At 50.5% G+C, this 20375-nt stretch overlaps 1 protein-coding gene across 8 annotated transcripts in view; it reads left to right on the top strand.

The window, feature by feature from the left end:
* The window catches only part of LOC120380378, a 55870-nt gene extending 40991 nt beyond the window's left edge, over positions 1 to 14879 (top strand). Inside the window, exons 1-4 of one of the 8 annotated variants that reach the window (XM_039498081.1) lie at positions 787 to 951; positions 1586 to 1624; positions 11026 to 11090; positions 11366 to 14879. In XM_039498081.1, coding sequence (XP_039354015.1) covers positions 11064 to 11090; positions 11366 to 12463 — 1125 coding nt within the window. In that variant the 5' untranslated portion in view covers positions 787 to 951; positions 1586 to 1624; positions 11026 to 11063 and the 3' untranslated portion in view covers positions 12464 to 14879. Of the gene's footprint in view, positions 1 to 718; positions 758 to 786; positions 952 to 1060; positions 1129 to 1289; positions 1313 to 1585; positions 1625 to 4059; positions 4180 to 7073; positions 9621 to 11025; positions 11091 to 11365 lie in introns of those variants that run through there. The other 7 variants (XM_039498080.1, XM_039498079.1, XM_039498082.1 and 4 more) reach the window with 7 other exon arrangements.
* Positions 14880 to 20375: the final 5496 nt, after the last annotated feature.

Raw genomic sequence — 20375 nt, 5'->3', positions numbered from 1 at the left:
TGGTGCAACACGGGCCCACCCCCAAGGTGGGGAAGCACGATGGCAGCACAGGGCCAGGCTGGACAGCGTGGGTCTGGCAGCTCCCGGTTTGTAAACAGTGCCCTTGAACTGGGCTGGGTGGAGCAGGACTGTCCCTGCCGTACCATGACCCATCTCCCATTGCCCCCGGCCAGCCCCTCGCTCTGAGGACTCTGCCCCCTCCCCCATGTCCCCATTTCCCCCATGGGGCCCACAAATATATTTAGCACCGGGCCCACAAAAGGTTAATCTGGCCCTTTTTGGGGTGCAGGCTCTGGGATGGAGTTGGGGGGCAGGAGGGTTGCAGGCTTTGGGGAGTTTGAGTGAGGGATGCAGGCTCTGACCTGGGGCAGGAGATGGTACCTGAGGGGGTGCAGACATGTGGGCTCTGGGAGGGAGTTGGCAACTCAGCAGCAGGTGATATGAGCGAAAGCAGCTGCACTGATTTAATAGAGACATAGAAACTGAGAGAAGGCTCTTTTACATATTCCAAATGTGAAATACAGAGTTGGAGGGAGGGAGGGGGCGTCTGTACAATATTTCACCGCATTCAGTCTCCCGGCTGTAGCACTAACGTAGCCCTGCAGCACTTGTATAGGATAGAGAGGAGCTGCAGTGTCTAAGCTTCCACACTCTAGGAATTGGGCTGCCTGTGCCTTTAAGAGCCCAGCCCCAGGCGGATGCTTGTCTCCCCCCCATACCCTTCCCCCGCAGCGTGGCTGGCTCAGCTGGGCTGCAGGCAAGTCAAGGCGGGGACACCCGGCCCCCCGCAGAGACGCAGCAGCTCAGCTGGGCTCTGGGTTGCAGGCCAGGCCAGGCAAGGCAAGGGAGGGGGGGCAAGTGGGGCAATTTGCCCAGGCCCCGGCCTCTCCCCCACTAGCCCCACCCAGCAGAGCCGCAGCATCCCCAGCTCAGCTGGGCTCTGGGCTGCCGGTAAGGGGGGGGCTGCGAGCTCCAGGGCAATGGGGGAGGGGCAAGTGGGGCAATTTGCCGAGGTCCCCGGACCCACGAGAATGTCTCTCCCCCCGCCCCCCCGGCACGGCGGCACTCCCCCGCTTCCCCCACCCCACAGAGCAGCTGCATGGCCAGCTCAGCTGGGCTGCAGGCAAGGTAAGGGTGTGGGGTGGACTGCGAGATCCAGGGCCGCTGGGGGCAGGGGGGCAAGTGGGGCAATTTGCCTGGGCCCGGGCCCCAGCCCCATGAGAATGTCTGTCTACCCCTGGGCCCTCCCCCGCTTGCCCCACCCTGTAGAGGTAGCATGGCCAGCTCAGCTGGGCTCTGGGCTGCCAGCAAGGTAAGGGGGGTGGGTGTGAGCTCCAGGGCCACTGGGGGGGGCAAGTGGGGCAATTTCCCTGGGCCCCCAGCCCCATATGGATGTGCATCTCCCCCTGGCCCCTCCCCCACTACCCCCACCCTGTAGAGGTAGCATAGCCAGCTCAGCTGGCCTCTGGGCTGCTGTCAAGGTAAGCGGGGCGGGGGAGGGCTGCAAGCTCGGGGGGCAAGTGGGGCAATTTGCCTCTGGCTCTGCAGGTGCCTCTGGCCCCATGAGGATGTCTTCTCCCCACAGAGCCGCAGCAGTTTAGCTGAGCTCTGGGCTGCCAGCAAGGTAAGGGGGGGGCATGTGGGGCAATTTCCCTGGGCCCCCAGCCCCACATGGATGTGTGTCTCCCCCCGTGTCGCCGGCCCCTCCCCTGTTTCCCCCACCTTGCAGAGCCGCAGCATGTCCAGCTCAGCTGGGCTCTAGGCTGATGGCAAGGTAAGCGGGGGGTGGGCTGCGAACTCCAGGGCCGCTGGCAGGGGCAAGTGAGGCAATTTGCCCAGGCCCCTGGCCCCATGAGGATGTGTGTCTGCCCCTGGGCTCCTGGCCCCTTCCCCACTTGCCCCACCCCGCAGAGCCGCAGCATGTCCAGCTCAGCTGGGCTCTAGGCTGATGGCAAGGCAAGTTGGGGGGGGAGGGGGCTGCGAACTCCAGGGCCGCCGGGGAGGGGCAAGTGGGGCAATTTGCCCAGGCCCCTGGCCCCATGAGGATGTGTGTCTGCCCCTGGGCCTCTGGCCCCTCCCCCACTTGCCCCACCCCGCAGAGCCGCAGCATGTCCAGCTCAGCTGGGCTCTGGGCTGCTGGCAAGGCAAGTTGGGGGGGGGAGGGCTGTGAGCTCCAGGGCCATGGAGGAGCAAGTGGGACAATTTGCCCCAGGCCCTGCAGGGGCCCCCAGCCCCATGAGGATGTCTCCCCCCTGCCCTGCCTTCCCCTTCCTCATCCCCCTGCTTAGAGTATTTTGCATTGTGTAGTTCGGGGAGTGCTGTGTAGTGGGGAGGTGTGTATAGTGTGTGCGAACAGAGTTGTGTGTTGGGGGGCGGCTGTGTAGCAGGGGAGTTGTGCAGCTGGGAGAGGGTCTGCACAGTGGTGGGGATGGGGATGGGGACTGTGCGCTGGGGAGGGATGTATAATGCTTGGGGTTGTGCAGCTCAGATCACTTACGGTGTGTATGGAAGAAGGAGGGCTGTGTACAGTGTGTTGCGGTTGTGTTGGTGGGGGTGCTGTATGCTCTGCTGGGCCTGCACAGGGTTCTTGCAGCACAGCGGATTGTTTAAGAGTGGTGTAGATGGGGGGTTGTTGTGCAGTAAAGGGTTGTGTAGCTGTTGTTGTGCCTTGGGTTGGCTGCCTAGGGCTCCTGGAAGCCAGCAGCTTGTTTGCTGAGCTGTAATTTATAAGCCTCCGAATGCAGCTCCTGGAGGAGCCTGTGCGATGAAGGCAGGAGGGGAAGGGTGGACCCAGGACAAGGTGTGTGTAGGGGGGGGGCTCCTTTTATCCTCCAGGGGAGAGTCAGCCCCCAGTTCTGCCTCTGGGTGGGTACAGACCTCTCCTACAGCCGCATTTGGTAAGGCGAGCGGTGGCTAGGCAGCGGGGCAAGGTCCGTGGCCCCGGGTTAGGGTGACCAGATGTCCCAATTTTATAGGGACAGTCCCAATTTTTTTTTTTCTTATATAGGCTCCTATTACCCCCCACCCCGTCCTGATTTTTCACATTTGCCGTCTGGTCACCCTACCCCGGGTAAGCCACATGGAGCAGCCTGTGTGCCCCGGTAGCACTTGGCAGTGCTGTGCCCGGTGGCCATCTGGGGCTGTCTGGCAGCAACTCGCTGTGGAGTTTGCAGACAGTTGCAGCCGTCCAAGTATCTGCACATTCTGTCTAAGGGTATGGCTACACTTGCAGGTGTGCAGCGCTGGGCGTTACAGCTGTCTTCGTACAGCTGTGTAGGGAGAGCGCTGGTGTGTGGCCGCACTGACAGCTACCAGCGCTGCAGTGTGGCCACGTTTGCAGCATTTGCAGCGCTGTTGGGAGTGGTGCATTATGGGCAGCTATCCCAGCATTCAAGTGGCAGCAACGTGCTTTTCAAAAGGGGGGGGAGTGTGACAGGGAGTGGGGGAGAGAGAGAGAGAGAGAGTGGATTTTTGGAGCTGACACTGTGTGTCAGCTCCCTGCCTTGCAACATCTGAAAATTTCCCTGACCCCTCATTTACTCTTATCTGGTCTGCAGGCTGTTTGCAGTTAAGCAGCTGCTCCAACGTAATCCCTTTCTCCTCCTCCGCCCCCCCCCCCCCCCCCCCCGCTGTTTCTCTCCTCAAGCAAACACTCATCTCCCTGCCTGCCTAATTCACAGCAAGGTAGTGGGTTCTCTCAATTGATTGTTCACAGTCAGTTACAGATTGATCACAGCAAACAAGAGTTGTTTGTTTTTTTAGATAAGCAGCTCCCGGAGCCCCGAGTTCACAACAAAACAAAGAGAGGCATCATAACAAAACAAAGAGAGTAATTTAGTTAAAAGCATTCTGGGATATCTCCTAATACCCTGGAGGCCAATAACAGCGCTGGTGTGTGGCTACACTTGACGAGCAGCTCTGCATCACCAGCGCTGCAATCATTATACCTCAAGTAGACCAGGAGTACAGCCAGCGCTGCAGCCAGGGAGTTGCAGGGCTGGATGTGCCTTGCAGGTGTGGACAGTTACTAAGTTGCAGTGCTGTAAAGCCTCCACCAGCGCTGCAACTGTCCAGTGTAGCCAAGCCCTAAGTCCCTTTCTGCAAACAAGCTTCCTGTTGCAGTTCTCAGAGCCCCAAGCGGACCCCAAAGAACCCACCAAAGAGCCGGAGCACCTCCGGGTGAGTAAGAATTAAAAAGGTGCCTCTAGCCAGGGAAGGGATTCTCACTGGGTGTGGGGCCTGATTCGGGGGAATTGGCCTAAAGCCGGCCCTGCCAATGTGGCCCTCGGGCCAAAAAGTTTGCCCATCCCTGGTCTAGTTTATTATTTTATTAACAGTCGCGCACTTGCTTTGTTTATGTTGATATGCTCATGTGAGTCAAATGTCATTGCTGCCAAAGTTCATCCTGCCGAGAGAGAGACATCTTGTTTCTTGTGTTAATTAATCGAAGTTCCACTTGCTTTCTTCGTGCACTTGCACAGCTGTTTTCTATACAATTAACATGACCAGTCATAGTCAGTCTGTTTTTTTTCTATTAAATTGCGTGTGATATTTCGGTGTGTAATACTAACTGAACTGTTATTCGAAGATTAAAGTTTTCTATTCAGTATTATTTACCCTTCATTTGAAACACGAGAAATGCATTAGTGATTGGTTTTCCAGTAAAATGACAAAATCATTAGTCAGTAGTTCTAGTAGTGAAAATAATGATTTAATTACTGAAAACGCCGATGACAATAATTTTGGTGATAATATCTTAAATTTTGAATCATCTGAAAATGTGTCCGCAATGGAAGAGGATATACATGATTGTGAAAAATGTAGTACCTGATTGTTGGACTTCTGAGCAGGCACAATATTTTTTTTAAAGAAATATAATGGCTTGATAATTGAAGGCAAAAATCTTGGCTGTTCCCACTGTGCAAAGACATCACATTTGGGGGTCCTTGGAGGAAAATCTTCACACATTTCTTCAGAATGGCAAAAGTGTACTATTAAAGCATCTGGAACTGATTTAAAAAAAAAAATTCAAGCAAGCTTCATTAAGAAAAAAATGAAGGAACATTTTGAATTAAAGCTCTCATTTGAGAGTTATAAATATTTTAAATGAATCTAAAAAAGAACCTCTCACTACAGTGATGAATAGACTTACTGAAAAAAATATTGCAATAACCAGCAAAATTTTCAACATGGTTTACAGCTTAGTAAAAAGAAACTGACCAATATCAGATATGGAGGATGAAGTAGAGCTACAAATTAAGACTGAAACTGCCTACATTCTTGATTTTTGGCCATCAGAATCCTAGGACATATTGCTGAATTAATAAGAAAACAAATTTTTAGTAAAATCATCAAAAACGATTCAGATTTGTATTATTGATGAAGCGTTTACAATTTCAAGTAAAACTGTGCTTGTAATTCTTCTAAAATGTGAATTACAAGATTTTTCACCAACAATTTTTCTCAATTTAGTGGAAATAGAATCAACAAAAGGAGAAAATATTTATAATGCTTTGAGAAATACATTAACTGATACAGGATTTGACACAGAATATTTAAAGAAAAAATTAATTGGATTTTGTTCTGATGGCACGAGCACCATGCTTAGACATAAATCTGGAGTTCCTACAAGACTGATTCAAGATTTCCAAACATTATAATTTGGCATTGTTTGAATCATCGGCTACAACCGGCTTTAGATGATGCTATAAATGATATCAATCAAATAAGCCATTTCAAGATTTTTTTGGACAAGATTTATGCAATTTTTCATCAGTCAAGTAAAAGTCCGTTTGAACTTAAACAAGTTTCTGAAGAAGAGTATATTGAAATCATCAAAATAGGCCATGTTTTTGGTTCAAGATGGGCTTCTTGTAGCCTTAGAGCTGTCAAAGCAGTCTGGGGAGCTTATCCAGCTCTTTATATTTACTTTTCCAAAAATCAGAAATTTTCTGACATGGCAAAAAGGTTGGGGAAAAAAAAGAATTTTTAAAAGACTTGGCATTAATGATTGACATTTTGGATGAACTTTCATTATTATCAAATGCACTGCAACCGAGACAGTTGAGTTTAACAAAGGCAGATAAACTAATCAAACGAACGATTGTTTTTTTTCATACAATTAAAAATACTTTTGGTATACATGAAAATAAAATTAATGAAATGATAGAAAGTGATGCTTTTAAATGCATAGAGTTTGGAGATAATGTAAGGTTTAAATCACTGCCACGGGACAAAGTAATAGAGTGCATTATTGAAAAAATGAAGGCAAGATTATTAAATGAAAAGCACATTTAAATTAAGATAATTTAGGTTATTCTCATAATACACCTAAAATAGTTTAATTATTCAATGTTATGGATCCCACTTCATGGAATATTGCAGAAGTCAGGTTACCTTGGAAATCAGGAGAAGAAAAAGTGCATGAACTAAGTAAATTCATAAAATTTGTAGTCGATTTAAATGATTTTCGTGACTATGTAGAGAATAACATTCAATCAAAAAATCTTCCTGATCTGGAAACAATAAGTAAAGCAAAGCAAATTATGAACACAATTGCAATTAGTTCTGCAGAAGCAGAAAGAGCTTTTTCGTTGATGAATATTATTTGTAGTGATAAAAGGATGAATTTAACAATTAAACGTATCTCAAGCTTTATGACATTCAATTTGTTGGGAAAACCACGAAGTTCCTGGAACCCAATACCATATGTTAAATCATGGATGAGAAGTCATCGATCCGCATTAGATACCAGAGTTCGTGTATCCAACACCAAAGATTATGGAGAAGATCAAGAAGCCATTTGGAAATTACTACCTAATTAGTAAAAAATAATGTACTTAAATGTTCTTTAAAATGTTGTTTGTTATTGCATTGTATACTTCAGCATAAATATTACACTTTTTAAAATAACTTAAGTAGTTCACATGTAATATTTTAAAATACAAGAATAGGCATTTCATTCTTACATATTATCGTTTGCTTACTCATACATCTCTTTATATTTTCTTTTCAAATGTATTTTAAATTCATGTAATAAAGCAATACTTTGTTTCTATTGTAATAAACCTGTAAAAATGTTGTTTTTTATTGTTAAGTATGACTCCCAATGACTCAATGCATTGGCCTTTCTTATAGAGAAAGGTACAAAAAGTACCTTAAATCAGAACTTTTTATAGGGAACCAGTTGTTAAGATTTTGGCAGCTCATCACTGACTCCGCCACTGACTTCCGCCTTTGCTTCTGGCGATCCAGGAGGTGCCCCAGGCCTCCACAAAGTTTTTCCCTTTTGAGTTGCTGTATGACCACTGCCCACGGGGGTTGCTTGACTTGATGCGCGAAAACTGGGAACAAGCTCCATCACCCACCCAGGGCCTCCTGAAGTATGTCCTCCAGCTTCAGGAACGCCTCACACAGGCCGGGGCTCTTGCCCGGGAAAACTTAAAGGCCGCCCAGAAGGCTCAAGCCTGAACCTATAACCAAGACAGGTGGAGCCGCGACTTTAAACCTGGGGACCGGGTCCTGCTTCTCCTGCCTTCGAGTGAGTCCAAGCTACTGGCCCACTGGCAGGGCCCCTACGAGGTAGTCCGGAAGGTGGGGCCCATCACCTATGAAGTCAACTAGCCAGATCGACGTAAGAAAATCTAGAGGTACCATGTCAACCTCCTGAAGCCCTGGTGGGAATGCGAGGGCCTATTAATTAACCCTTACCCGCCGGAGCCAGAACTGGGTCCCCATGCTGCCCTAACCCAAGACGCCGAGGGACCCCAGCTCGCGGAGACCCTCATGGACGAACAACGTAAGCAAGTCCAGTGCCTCCTGCAGGCGTTCCCACGAACCTTCACCGGCCAGTCGGGTTATGCAACCCTTGTCTACCATACCATTCAGACAGAACCTGGGGTAGTGATCCTAGAAACAGCTAGGCCCTTGCAGCACCGCATGTGGCAGATCCCCATGCTAGAACTAGGCGTAATTGAACCGTCACAGAGCGAATGGCGTAGTCCGATAGTGCTTGTATCCAAGCCCCAAGGGACACGGTGCTTCTGCATCGACTTCCGACGGGTCAGCGCCATCTCCAGGTTTGGTGTCTATCCTATGCCACGCGTAGACAAGCTGCTTGGTCGGTTAAGGGAGGCTCACTTCATCACCACGCTCGACCTCAGCAAGGGCTACTGGCAAATCCCCCCCTTGACCTCGCTTCGAGGGAGAAGACCGCATTTGCCACCCCAACAGATCTGTACCAATTTACCTGGATGCCCTTCGGTCTCCATGGTGCCCCAGACATGTTTCAGCGGCTGATGGACCATGTCCTCCAACCCCATCGAGATTATGCGGCCACCTGCCTGGATGATGTGGTCATCTAGAGCCGCCAATGGGAATATAATTTGGTACAAGTAGCGGCAGTGCTGACATCCCTGTAGGCTGCTGGATTGACCGCCCACCCAAAAAAATGCCGCATTGGATGGCAAGAGACTATTTATCTGGGCTACACAACAGGGAATGGACAAGTGAAGCCCCTCGTTGAAAAAGTCCAGGCCCTGGCGGCCTGTCCACCTCCCACCACAAAGCATCAGGTGTTACAGTTCTTGGGCCTTGCTGGCTATTATTGGCGTTTCATCCCCCATTTTGCATCGATAGCCACCCCTTTGACCAGCCTTTTAAGCAAGGACAGCCCTCAATGTGCGGTTTGGACCCAGGAATGCAAAGACGCCTTTCAGGAACTCAAAAAGTGTCTCTGCCGTGAATCAGTTCTCTACAGCCCAAATTTCCACCAAGAATTCATCTTCCAAACTGATGCCTCAGAGGTAGGACTAGGCACCATCCTATCTCAAGAAATAGGTGGCAAAGACCATCCGGTCTTGTATAGCAGCCGGAAATTGTTTTCGCGCGAGAAGAACTACGTGGTGGTGGAGAAGGAGGCCCTGGCAGTGAAATGGGCCTGTGACGCCCTACGTTATTACCTTCTTGGAGCCCCGTTCACCTTAGTCACCAACCACATCCTGCTTCGGTGGAATGAACAAAATGAAAGAATAATATGAGGATACAGCGTTGGTACCTAGTGCTCCAGCCCCATGCCTTTACGATTCGCCATAGGGCCGACAAGGACCATGCTAATGCCGACTTCCTGTCACACCTGGGGGGTATGGAAGGGTTTGGCCCCGATGAACAGGAGCCAGACTTAAGGGTGGGGGTGTAGCGAGACGGTCCGGTTCCCCGCTGCCCAGAAGGGGGATGAGCCTCCCTGGACACCAAAGTGGGCGGAGCCAGAAAACCCTGCGCCCGCCCCTCAGAGGTCAGGGCACAGGACAGGAATTATAAAAGCCCGCCCCCAGAGCTTGCTTGACTCTCAGCCACCGGAGCGACTAGATGCTTGTGGCGTAGCAACCAGTGGGGACACCCCGGCGATCGGTGGCCGACCTGGGGACTGGCCAGACCAGACACCACCTGAAGTTGGCCTGAGCCCAGAGACGCTGCCAAGCCTACTCCTCGCCTGTTACCCTGAGGAATTGCCAGGTCTACCGTGCGCCAGTTCCCCAGGGGAGCTGCCAAGCTTACCTCTCGCCAGCTATCCTGAGGAACCCATGGTGCTGGACCCCCTGGACGGCACCACCGTGACTCAGGTACTGCTAGAGGGGGAGTCTGGAAGTAGCCCGGGGGCAGCCGACTCTAGTCTGGCTGCAGCACACCCAGAGCCCATGTCAGTGTGTGGTGGCTGGGATCCCCACTGACACAGCAGCGGGTCTTCTGCCGCTGCTAGGGCCCCGAGCTGAGATGCAGTGGAGTGGGTGGGCCTGCGTCCCCCACTCCCACCTAACTCATGGGTGGCATCCAGGGGTGGCTCTAGAAATTACGCCGCCCTTCCCCGGTCCCGCGGCCGGGGCAGAAGTGTCTGCGGCGGGTGCGGTGGTCCCGCGGCTCCGGTGGAGCATCCGCAGGCATGCCTGCGGGAGCTCCGTCCGAGCCGCGGGACCAGCGCGCCCGCTGCAATCATGCCTGCGGGAGCTCAAGCGGAGCCGCGGGAAGAGGGGACCCTCCGCAGTCATGCCTGCGGCAGGTCCGCTCCTCTCGGGGCTCCGGTGGACCTCCCGCAGGCATGACTGCGGAAGGTCCGCCGGAGCCAAATGCCGCCTTGCCCCGACAATGCCGCCCCACGCGCCTGCTTGGCGCGCTGGGGTCTGGAGCCGGCCCTGGTGGCATCTCCCCCTCCCCCAGACCTTTGGAGGCCTGGGCCTGCTACTATTAAACTGTTTGCTCAGTCCCTGCCTGAGGGCCTGTGCTAGTGACTTTCTTGCCCCGCCCTGACCCAGGGGCTGGGACCGGCTAATATGGGCTGTTTGCTGTGGGGTCACACTAATTCCCCAACATACCTGACCAGTGCAGCGAGGCGGTCTGGCTCCCTGCTGCCCTGGATGGGGATGGGCCCCAGCCTACAGGACCCTTTAACACGGAGCTAGATTGACCCAAAGGAATTGGGGGAGGAGTTGGAGTGGGAGTTGGGGGTGGAATGGAGAGTGGGAGAGGGGAGGTGGGATGGGAAAAGGACACTTTGGGAGAAAAGGGAGGCATTGTATGGGGGAGGAAAGAGGAGCCTGTTGAGAAGGCGGAGTCAATGGAAAGGGGGCGGAGCCAGTGGAGAAGAAGCAAACCACCCTCATGAGCGTTTACACCCAGAGAATTGCAGGGCTGGTTTTACTTTCCTCTAAGGTTCTGTCCATCTTGGTACGGCCCAGGAGCTCACTCCCACCCCAAGCAGGGCTGTCATCAGCTGAGAACATCTAATTGGAATTCAGGGGGGGACCCCAGGGCTGGGCTAGCAGGGGACTGCGGGTTGGGATTGAGGGGCACTGGCAGAACTGGTGGCGAGGACTGAGCCCAGAGCTGGGCTAGCAGGGGACTGCGGGTTGGGACTGAGGGAACTTTGGCACCTTGTTTTTCTGTGAGCTCTATTCATAGACTTGTAGCTGTGTGCAGAGTTATACATCAGGATAACTGTTGATATTTCCTCCCCTCTTTATCTCAATGCAGGGCAGCCCTTCCTACTTACGGGGTGAGACAGAGGAGACATGGCCCGGTCAGAGAGATCATCAGTGGTAAGTGGGATCCCGTGTGAGGTGGGATCCTGCCGGGGCAAACGCTGGGTTTTCCCCTCCCTTCCTCTCTAAGGACAGTGACACCCCCTGGAGACAGAGCTGCAGGGCACATCTAGGAGAATTCACTGCAGGCACCTCCCAGGGCTGCTCCAATTCCTGTCCCAGGTGCCTGGTTGATACTGAAATTGTGGGTTCTTGAAGCATCAAAGATTCACAAAAGATCAGGTAAGCTAAGGTCGTCCCTTCCCTGTTCCCCTCTTCTATCCCCACCTCAGGACTGGACTCCTGTCAATGGATCATTGGTGCCTCACAAAGACGCCCCGGGCACCGACGTCTTCTGTAATCGAGGGGGAGTCTTCATTGTCCGCTCCGACCTGGGCTGCTACCTGCAGACAAAGGAACTAAAGACAGGGACTGGCATTGAGATCCGGAGACTGCACCCCGCCTGCCAGGGAGGGGATCACTACCTGAGTGACATAAAGGACCCCCCCAACATCTACATCATCAAGGGCGACTCCTACCGGGTGGTGAAGGACTTGAGCACAGATGCCGGGGCCACAGTCCGTGAGCTGCATCCCAGCTGCCGTGGTGGGGACCATTACATGTACCGTGGTAGTCTTTTACAGATCTTCGGCAATGTCTATGAGTTGCCCAGTGTCTATGATATCTTTTTCTGCGTCATCTTCCTAGAGCGGGGGGTTATGCACCAGGTCTATGACCTGACCACAGATGAAAAAGGGAAGGATGTGCCCCTGAAGCCAGAACTCCAAAAGGGGCTCTACTACTTCGGCTACGTTCCCTGCATAGCCTTGATCCAGGTGGATAAGAAATGGGGGGTTCAGTGCTACCTGTACGGTGACATAAACTCGGCCCCCCGAGACATATTCTCCATCCACCCCAATGTGCTGATCTTCTTCCCCGGGGGGCTGACCTTCACCCATGGCACCTTAACCGGCAGCTGGGAGTGCATCAAGACCCTGCACAATGACTCTGACTCCCCCATCACCTGGTCCGACAAAGTCACCTGCAAGGTGGGCTACGCCAATCAGCAGATGTCCAGCATTGAGCACAACTGGAGCATCTCCGCTGAGATGTCGCTTAAGGCTGGAGCCCTCACCAAGCTCATCACCAAATGCGAGTTCTCTCTCAAGGCCGAGTACGGCGGGAAAATCATCCACACGAAGCAGGAGGATTGGAACGAAGCCCGAGAAGAAGAGGAGTCAATCCAGGTGACCCTGGAGCCCAAAAAGAACCTCTACATCTGGCAGTACCGCCTCTGCATGGGCCAGGAGCCCGTCTTGTTCTGCAGAGACATCCAGTTCACCAAAGAACACAACCCACCCGACCGCATCCCGCTGCCTCCAGTCCCCTAAGCATCCAGGAGAATGCAGCACCATGATGCTATTGTTGACATGTGTTTGAAAGAGCTTCTCTGATCCAGTTTGGCCCTTTTAGGTCTTCCCCTGGGTTACCCCAAATCTCTCCCACCTCATCCCAGCTGTTTCTCCTGATGTTCTGCTTCGTGTCCCCAGCTTTACCCAAACCTCATTTGCAACATAGAACAGTTAATTAAATCATCTGTCCTTGCTATTATTATTATTATTACAGCCAGTCAGAAAATGGTGTTTGATTTTTCCCACAAAAAAATTACACTTTCTATTGAAACACCAAAAAAATATGGCTTCAACTAGCCTAACCTCTCAAAATTGGGATGAAAAAAGTTTGGCAAAAAAATGAAGAAAAAACTGAAAAATCTTGGCAAAAAGCTGCCCAAAATAAATCAAAATATATTTGCTGAAAAGGGAATATTGTTTTATTTTTAGCAAAAAGTTTTCAGGTTTTCTGATGAAACAGGAACAGCTTTTGAGGGAAACCAACAATTTCTGTGAATATTTTCCTTTTGCAAAAAAATCCAATTTTTCCTCAGAACAGTCCCCCAAAATGCTCTCACTGCTTCATCTCACCTAACCCAGCAGTTGAGAAGAGCAGGACACCTGGCTTGTCCATTCTACAGCTTCACTGTTGGCTTCAATTAACTGTGGAATCCACCATGCTGGCCCCATTGTATACATCCTGTTTTGGGGTTCGCTGGAAGAGGGCAATTCTCTTATTTTGTATTCGACCTTTACTACCAGCTCTGAGATTTTCCTTCTCTGCTGCTCCCATCACTATCCAGTAGATGGCACTGGTGTATCAACATTTTCTTTCATTCTTTGCTTATAGGAGGCATTGTGTGTGTTAGGCATTGATTTAAACATTGTATTTTTGTATTAACCAACCTATTAATTGGGTTTCCCACCTTTTAAAGCAATTTCTTTTAAAGTTTTGAAGTCACACACATGCTCGGTGTTTCTGCCTTTCAGTAATTCAGTTTCCTTCTTGTCCCAGAAAATTCCTATCACTTCCAGGGGCAACAAATTGTTTAAAAGAAAACAGACACAGTCTTATCTAGTTCCTCTAAATGTAGTGGACACCAGGACAGATTTTAAAAGGTATTTAGGTGCCTGAAGATGCCAGATTGGGTTTTTTATGAACACCATGGGTGCCTGCAGGAGCGAGAACTTCTTGGGTTGAGGCTTGCATTGGCCTCCGGTAAATCAATGGGATCAAATCAGTCCTTTCAAATCCGTGCTTACCACTTCCCAGCGCCCTCCTCCCAGATTGCAAACCTGGCTCATCCACTTCCCCTTCCCCAGCTTCTCTCCAAATCTTGTTACCAAGGCAGGTGATTTCATGACATGTTCTCTCTGTCTTCTCTCGTTATAACCTGCAGTCTGAATTCTGCTTTGGGATAATTCTGGGCTCGAATCTGATGCCGAAACGCAAAGAATTAGTCAAGCCAGAATAAAGAATTGATTTTTTCCAGCATTCATCAGGTTACTGGGGTTGAATTTCCTTGATTTTTCTCCTTGGTTTGGGCTCTGTAGAAGTGTAAAAAGCAGGAGGGAGCTGCGATGATCATAATTATATATATATAATCTTATAGTTTAAGTATTTGGTTTATTGTAATAGGTTTCTAGACTTACTTTAATATATAAGTTCGGCTGTAATGCAAGCGACCTACAGGCCATATTCTGTATGTTAAGCTAAGGTAAAGTTAGCATATCTATGTCCGAGACCTTTCACCCAGATGGAGAATGGCATATGGGGTTTCCAAGTCTGTACCCACAGACTTAACAGGTACACCATAAGAAAAGAACCAAAATAACCGGGACAACAAAAATAACGTGTGTGTATGATCTAATGTCATCAATAGGTACAAAAATACTAGCCTATGGAGTAAATGTATCCTACCGTTTCTGATGGTGAGGAATGAAGTTTGGGTATAGGAGGAAGGATTTCAGGCACCTGTGCCCATAAAAGAGGTGACCCACCTTGCTAGAGTAGACTAGTCAGCTGCAGTTGTTTTTCTTAGAACTTTCTAAGTTCCAAGGAAACTAGGCTAAGCTTGGTATCCCTAAGCTTTTGGTCTTAGTTTTGTTTATTAGGTTTTAATTTTAAGTTAGAGTTTACTGAACTAACTTAGCTTCGATAGCTCTTCACTTTAGCTTCTTCTAAGCTTTGCACCTCTCACTCAAGAATTGAGGAACCTGAACCACCAGAGGTGAGGCTGGTCCTATGTCTCTCACCACCACCCATCATGGAAGGGTGTGAGTATGTTAACCAAAGCTTTGTAGCATATAATACCATATGTACCTTTTGAATAGCAGTAATACGCTTGTAACTGATTATTTTACCCTTTTAATTACTACTTCATTTAGCTTAATAAAAAGTCTTTAATGCTCTGTCTGTCTGTCTCAGTGTGAGCTTCCTGTCATACCCCCGAGGGTCCTTTGTAAATTCTGAGGAGCCTGATTCAGGACAAGAAACTTATTATCTTCTAATGAAACAAATTGGTGAGCCTATAACCCATACTATCCAAATTAATATTTATTAACCTCCTAAATCAGGTGACGGGGTACTCTAGAGGTTTTGAACTTGCTGTCCTTTTCTCCCAGACAGGAGAGCTTCTTCAGACACAGTGCCCCCACATGACAGAGCCCCCAGTAAGTGGTAGAAAAATGCCCAGCACACCCTATAATGGCACGTCGGGCAGGGGACATGCAAGATGCAGGCAAGGTGGAGGTACACAGGCAGGGAACCTATCTCATCTCCCATGAGCCTTCTATATCCCCTCCACTCCCTACCCCCTTCTTCCTGAGCACCCAGCACATAGCTATAAAGGTTACACCACTGGACAGGGCTGGTGTGGGGGAGCGGGCAGAAGGAATGGGACCATGAGAGCCATGGGGACAGGAACAGTCTGTGGAACTCACCGCCGCATGAATTTAAGAGATGCTCAAGGGCCAATCAAAAGTTCATGGGTGTTACTGGCAGCAAGGCAGAGGAGCCACACTCTGGGATGGCGGGGAAGCCTTCAATTCAGGGCATGGCCCAGCAATAAGGGGGTAGGAGGAAGTGGCTCCCCTGGGAAGGTTGTTCTACAATTGTCTGCCAGGGGTGCCACTCTCAAAGGCCAGGCTAGATGGGCTCCCTGGGCTCATGGAGCCTAGGGATTCTTCAACAACAGGCAGATTTAGAGCATGCCATGGCAATTCTGGGCCAGTTACCTCCCAGCTACATTCCAGCTCCAGATGATTCACTGAGGGGGATTGATTCACATACAGATGGGGAGAGCTGGGAATGAAACCTCAAAAGTTGTACCACCCAGCCCCTTACACTAGTGCTCTAACCACTAGACACCATTCCCCTCACAGAGCCAGGGAGAGAACCCACACATCCTGCCCTCCCCCACTCTAACCACTCAACCACCCCTCCTATCTCGGAGCATGGGAAAGAATGCAGGCATCCTGGCCCTCAACTCCTCCTACTACAATCACTACACCCCCCCCCCCTCTCTGAGCAGAGGATAGAACCCAGGAGTACTGATCCCACACACACACTCCCAACCAACCACTAGACACCACTGACCTCTCCGAGCTGGGGACAGAACCCAGGCGTTCTGTTTTACCCATCCTTTTCCCCTACCCGAGCTCTTTCATGGATATGCAGCTGGAAGGAGCTGGCCGGCTGCTTCCCCTCCCTTTTAGCTATGACTTCCCGTTGGGCTGCTCCGCACGGATCTCTAGCCAGCGCCTTGGAGAGGGGCACAGGACACCAAGAGCGCAGGCCTTGGAGAGGGGCACACAGTCGCATCTCCGCTCCCAGTGCCAGTGAGATCCAGGTGCCATATTTCCCCCCTTCCAGGTTGCCCCATTGCCCTGTCCTGGGGGGTTCTGCAAGTGGGGACTCTCCTTCAGTGGTGGGGGGAGCAGAGGCTCTGCTGGGCTGCTGGTTACCTATGGTGCCTAGTGCAGAACCAAATTCCACACAGCCCCAACTGGGGCCAGGCCTCTCTTCCCCCACAGACCCAGGGCCTAGCTCCTCTTGGTGTGACCCTCCCCCAAATCCTCCCCCAACCTCCCCTTCTGGGGCCTGGCCAGTCTCAGCCTCAGCCCACTCTGTGCCCCGGGTGGTGGAAAATTCCTGCCCCCTGTCAATTCTTGTGAGCACATGGACCCAGAGCGTTTCAGCCCGACCCACCAGCCAGGCATCTCAGAACCCTGTCTCTGGCTGTGGATGATACCTGATGCTTCAGAGGAAGGTGAGAAAACATCCCAGAATACAGGGAGCCAAGGGGGCATCAGGGTAACTCTTCCTGCCTGACCCCTGCAGGGGACGTCCGGAAGCATGAGATTGGATGATAGTAATTGTCTTCATACAGGGCTGCAAATGTTAGCACCAGGTTGAGCTGCTTTGGTTAGGTTCCTTATCTTCCATTCCCTGCCCCTTAGTTCATCTAGAGGGGAAAAACCCAGTGTCCCATTCCCCCCTCCCTCCCTGAGTGAACAATCCCGCAGCCCTGGGACTAGATTGGATCCAGCACCCCCTAGAGGGGAAAGGCCCCTTGACACAATCACTGACCCTCTCAAAAACAGGGTAATCTTCAGCCCCAATCGATTATGCCCTGTTCTCCTCGCTGGAAATGTTCAAACTGCTGCAGGCACGGGATGGGCTGACAGAGGGTGTGACCACAATACGGACCATGCAGATAAGAGTCAGGCAGGGACACCGCTATCTGGTGAAACAATCATGGCCTTCATCAGAGAGCAGGGCTTGGGGGTCGACAGAATTGGTGTTAGCTATCATCTCTGCATTCTTGGGGAACCAAGGTGCAATATCCAGCCTGTCTGACTCATGAAGGACACATACATGCACACCAGCCTTTGCTTGAACCAAAACTGCTCAAAAGACTTACGAAAAGCACTGAAATTGCAGTGAGGGCTAGTCTACACTTACCAGCCAGGTCGACGCGGTGAGTTTGACTTCTCGGAGTTCGAACTATCGCGTCTAATCTGGATGTGATAGTTCGAACTCCGGAAGCGCCGCGGTCGACTCCGGTACTCCACCACTGCAAACGGCGGTGGTGGAGTCGACCTGGGAGCCGCGGACTTCGATTCCGCGGCGTCTGGACGGGTGAGTAGTTCGAACTAGGGTACTTTGAATTCAGCTACGCTATTCACGTAGCTGAATTTGCGTACCCTAGTTCGACCCCACTTCTTAGTGTGGACCAGCCCTGAGAGAAAAACCTAAGCCCCTCCGGATAAGGATGACAGGATTAAGGAAACTCCCCTGGCCTCATTTGTATCAAAGATGGGACAGGGAGGCATCTCCATTAGCTACAGAATGGAGACCAGAGATTCCAAGGCAAGAACAGCACGGAGCTCTGGGACCAGCAAAACAGGGAAGCAGTGCATCATGGGGGATCTCTGCTCCAGATGTTAATGAACCCACGCCTGCACACACCCAGCTCAGTAATTATCAGACCAATTCTTGTAATAAATCCTCTATTGGTATCCAAAATACTGAAACTGCCTAATTGCATTGTGAGCTTCCTTGAAGGAACAGCACCCATAGCCAGGAATATCCATCTAGAAGAAAACCACTTTGGTACACTACTTGAGCCATCAGTTTACCCATAAACAAATCTAGTGTTCCCCCTTGAACCATTGTTCTTTCCCTACAAAAGCCCTTACCCATGCTCACGTATATGTTCTGATGCCTGGATCCAAAATCTGCATCAGTTCCATTGGGACTTCATCTTCCCCTGACGGATTGTGCTGGGGCTCTGCCTGTCTCTAGCACTCCAGACTCTCAGCTACCACCCCCGCCCTGTGACATTCTATACCTTGGGGGAGCATACTGTAAGCCCCATATTCCTCATTTTCATATAATTGTGATCCCTATATATAAAGCATGACGTGTAAGGTATCAGGAGAAAGGTCATGATCTGCTGAAAGTCATTTTGCTATCCATACATGTAAATCATTAATGCATATGAAGTTATGAGAATTGTGTAATATGGTTGTCACTAAAACATGCTGTGCATTCAGAAAATCAGCCAGATATTAGCTCCCCAGAGGCAACAGCAAGGAAAGTAACCAACACCCGGCTGGGTGTCAATCAACCCATCAACAGCCATTGTACAGCCAGGGAGCTACAATGCAATGATTCACCTACATGAGGCCACGCCAGGGGATTTGCTCAACCTTGGAGAGCCTCAGTAATGCTCACCTGACTCTGAAAGGTGTGGGGGTGGGGGCAAAGCCAGTAGGGAAGAAAGGAAATGATAAAAGGAAGAGACATTTGCCATGATCTCTCTCTCTTCCACCTACATCACGGTTTCTCAAACAGGGGTCGCCGCTTGTGTAGGGAAAGCCCCTGGCGGGCCGAGCTGGTGTGTTTACCTGCCCCGTACGCAGGTCCGGCCAATCACGGCTCCCATTGGCCACTGATCACTGCTCCGGGCCAATGGGAGCTGCTGGAAGTGGCAGCCAGTAAGTCCCTCAGCTGTGCCGCTTCCAGCAGCTCCCATTGGCCTGGAGCAGCGATCCGCGGCCAGTGGGAGCCGCGATCGGCCGGACCTGCAGATGGGGTAGGTAAACACACCGGCTCGGCCCACCAAGGACTTTCCGTACACAAGCAGCGACCCCAGTTTGAGAAACCCTGCCCTACATCTACAGACACTACCGTTAGGATATAGATATTCAGGCCTGTCTGCAAAGGCCTATACGTTAAGAATTTAGGTGTATTCTTATCACTTAGCTAGTTATAGAGGTATAAAAGAAAGAATCAAAATCACTGTCTGTCTGTGTAATGGCCTTCTCTTACTGTGATAGTCTGAGGCCTGGTTCTTCAGCTAAGCAGCAGAGGCCAGTCATAAACTGGGAAGTGTACGGTCACATCCTCACATTCCAAACTAGTCACATTGAAATAAGATGCTATTGGGCTGTTAGGAATACAATCCTGTCCTGATATTCCATCACCTCCAGAGAAAGGGAAGAGCCTAGACGATGTAAAAGGAAACTTAGGCCTGGTCTACACTGGGGGGGGGTCGAACTAAGGTACGCAAGTTCAGCTACGCGAATAGCGTAGCTGAACTCGAAGTACCTTAGTTCGAACTACTTACCCGTCCTCACGCCGTGGGATCGAAGTCCGCGGCTCCCCCGTCGACTCTGCCACCGCCGCAAACGGCGGTGGAGTTCCGGAGTCGACGGGAGCGCGTTCGGAGTTCGATATATCCCGTTTAGATGAGACGCGATATATTGAACTCCGAGAAGTCGATTGCTACCCGCCGATCCAGCGGGTAGTATGGACGTACCCTTAGTTTGATAGCATCCTGCCTGGCAAGAACTCACTTATCAATAGACACAGCTGGAAAACCTTATGTCTGTACAGATGTAGTTGTGAAATCCTCACCTCTGTATTGTTTTGTATGTTTATTTGCATGGTCTCTGTCTGGTTCTGTGATTGTTTCTGTCTGCTGTATAATTAATTTTGTTGGGTGTAAACCAATGAAGGTGGTGGAATACGATTGGTTAAATAACCATGTTACAATATGTTAGGATTGGTTAGTTAAATTTCAGTAAAATGATTGGTTAAGGTATTGCTAAGCAAAACTCAGGTTTTACTATAGAGTCTGCAGTCAATCAGGAAGTAAGTGGGGGTGGGGATGGGAACAGAGACTGGGGATGGGGGAATTGGGATCATGTTTTGCTAAAGGGGGCAATGGGAACAGGGGATGGGAACAGAAACAGGGACACAGGCAAGGCTCTGTGGTGTCAGAGCTGGGAAGGGGGACACTGAGGAAGGAAACTGGAATCATGCTTGCTGGAAGTTCACCCCAATAAACATCAAATTGTTTGCGCCTTTGGACTTCAGGTATTGTTGCTCTCTGTTCATGCG

Source organism: Mauremys reevesii, linkage group 13, assembly GCF_016161935.1.
Source record: "Mauremys reevesii isolate NIE-2019 linkage group 13, ASM1616193v1, whole genome shotgun sequence".
NCBI classification, from domain to species: domain Eukaryota; kingdom Metazoa; phylum Chordata; order Testudines; family Geoemydidae; genus Mauremys; species Mauremys reevesii.
Note: the sequence above shows the minus strand (reverse complement) of the source record. Positions and strands in the feature narration are given on the sequence as shown.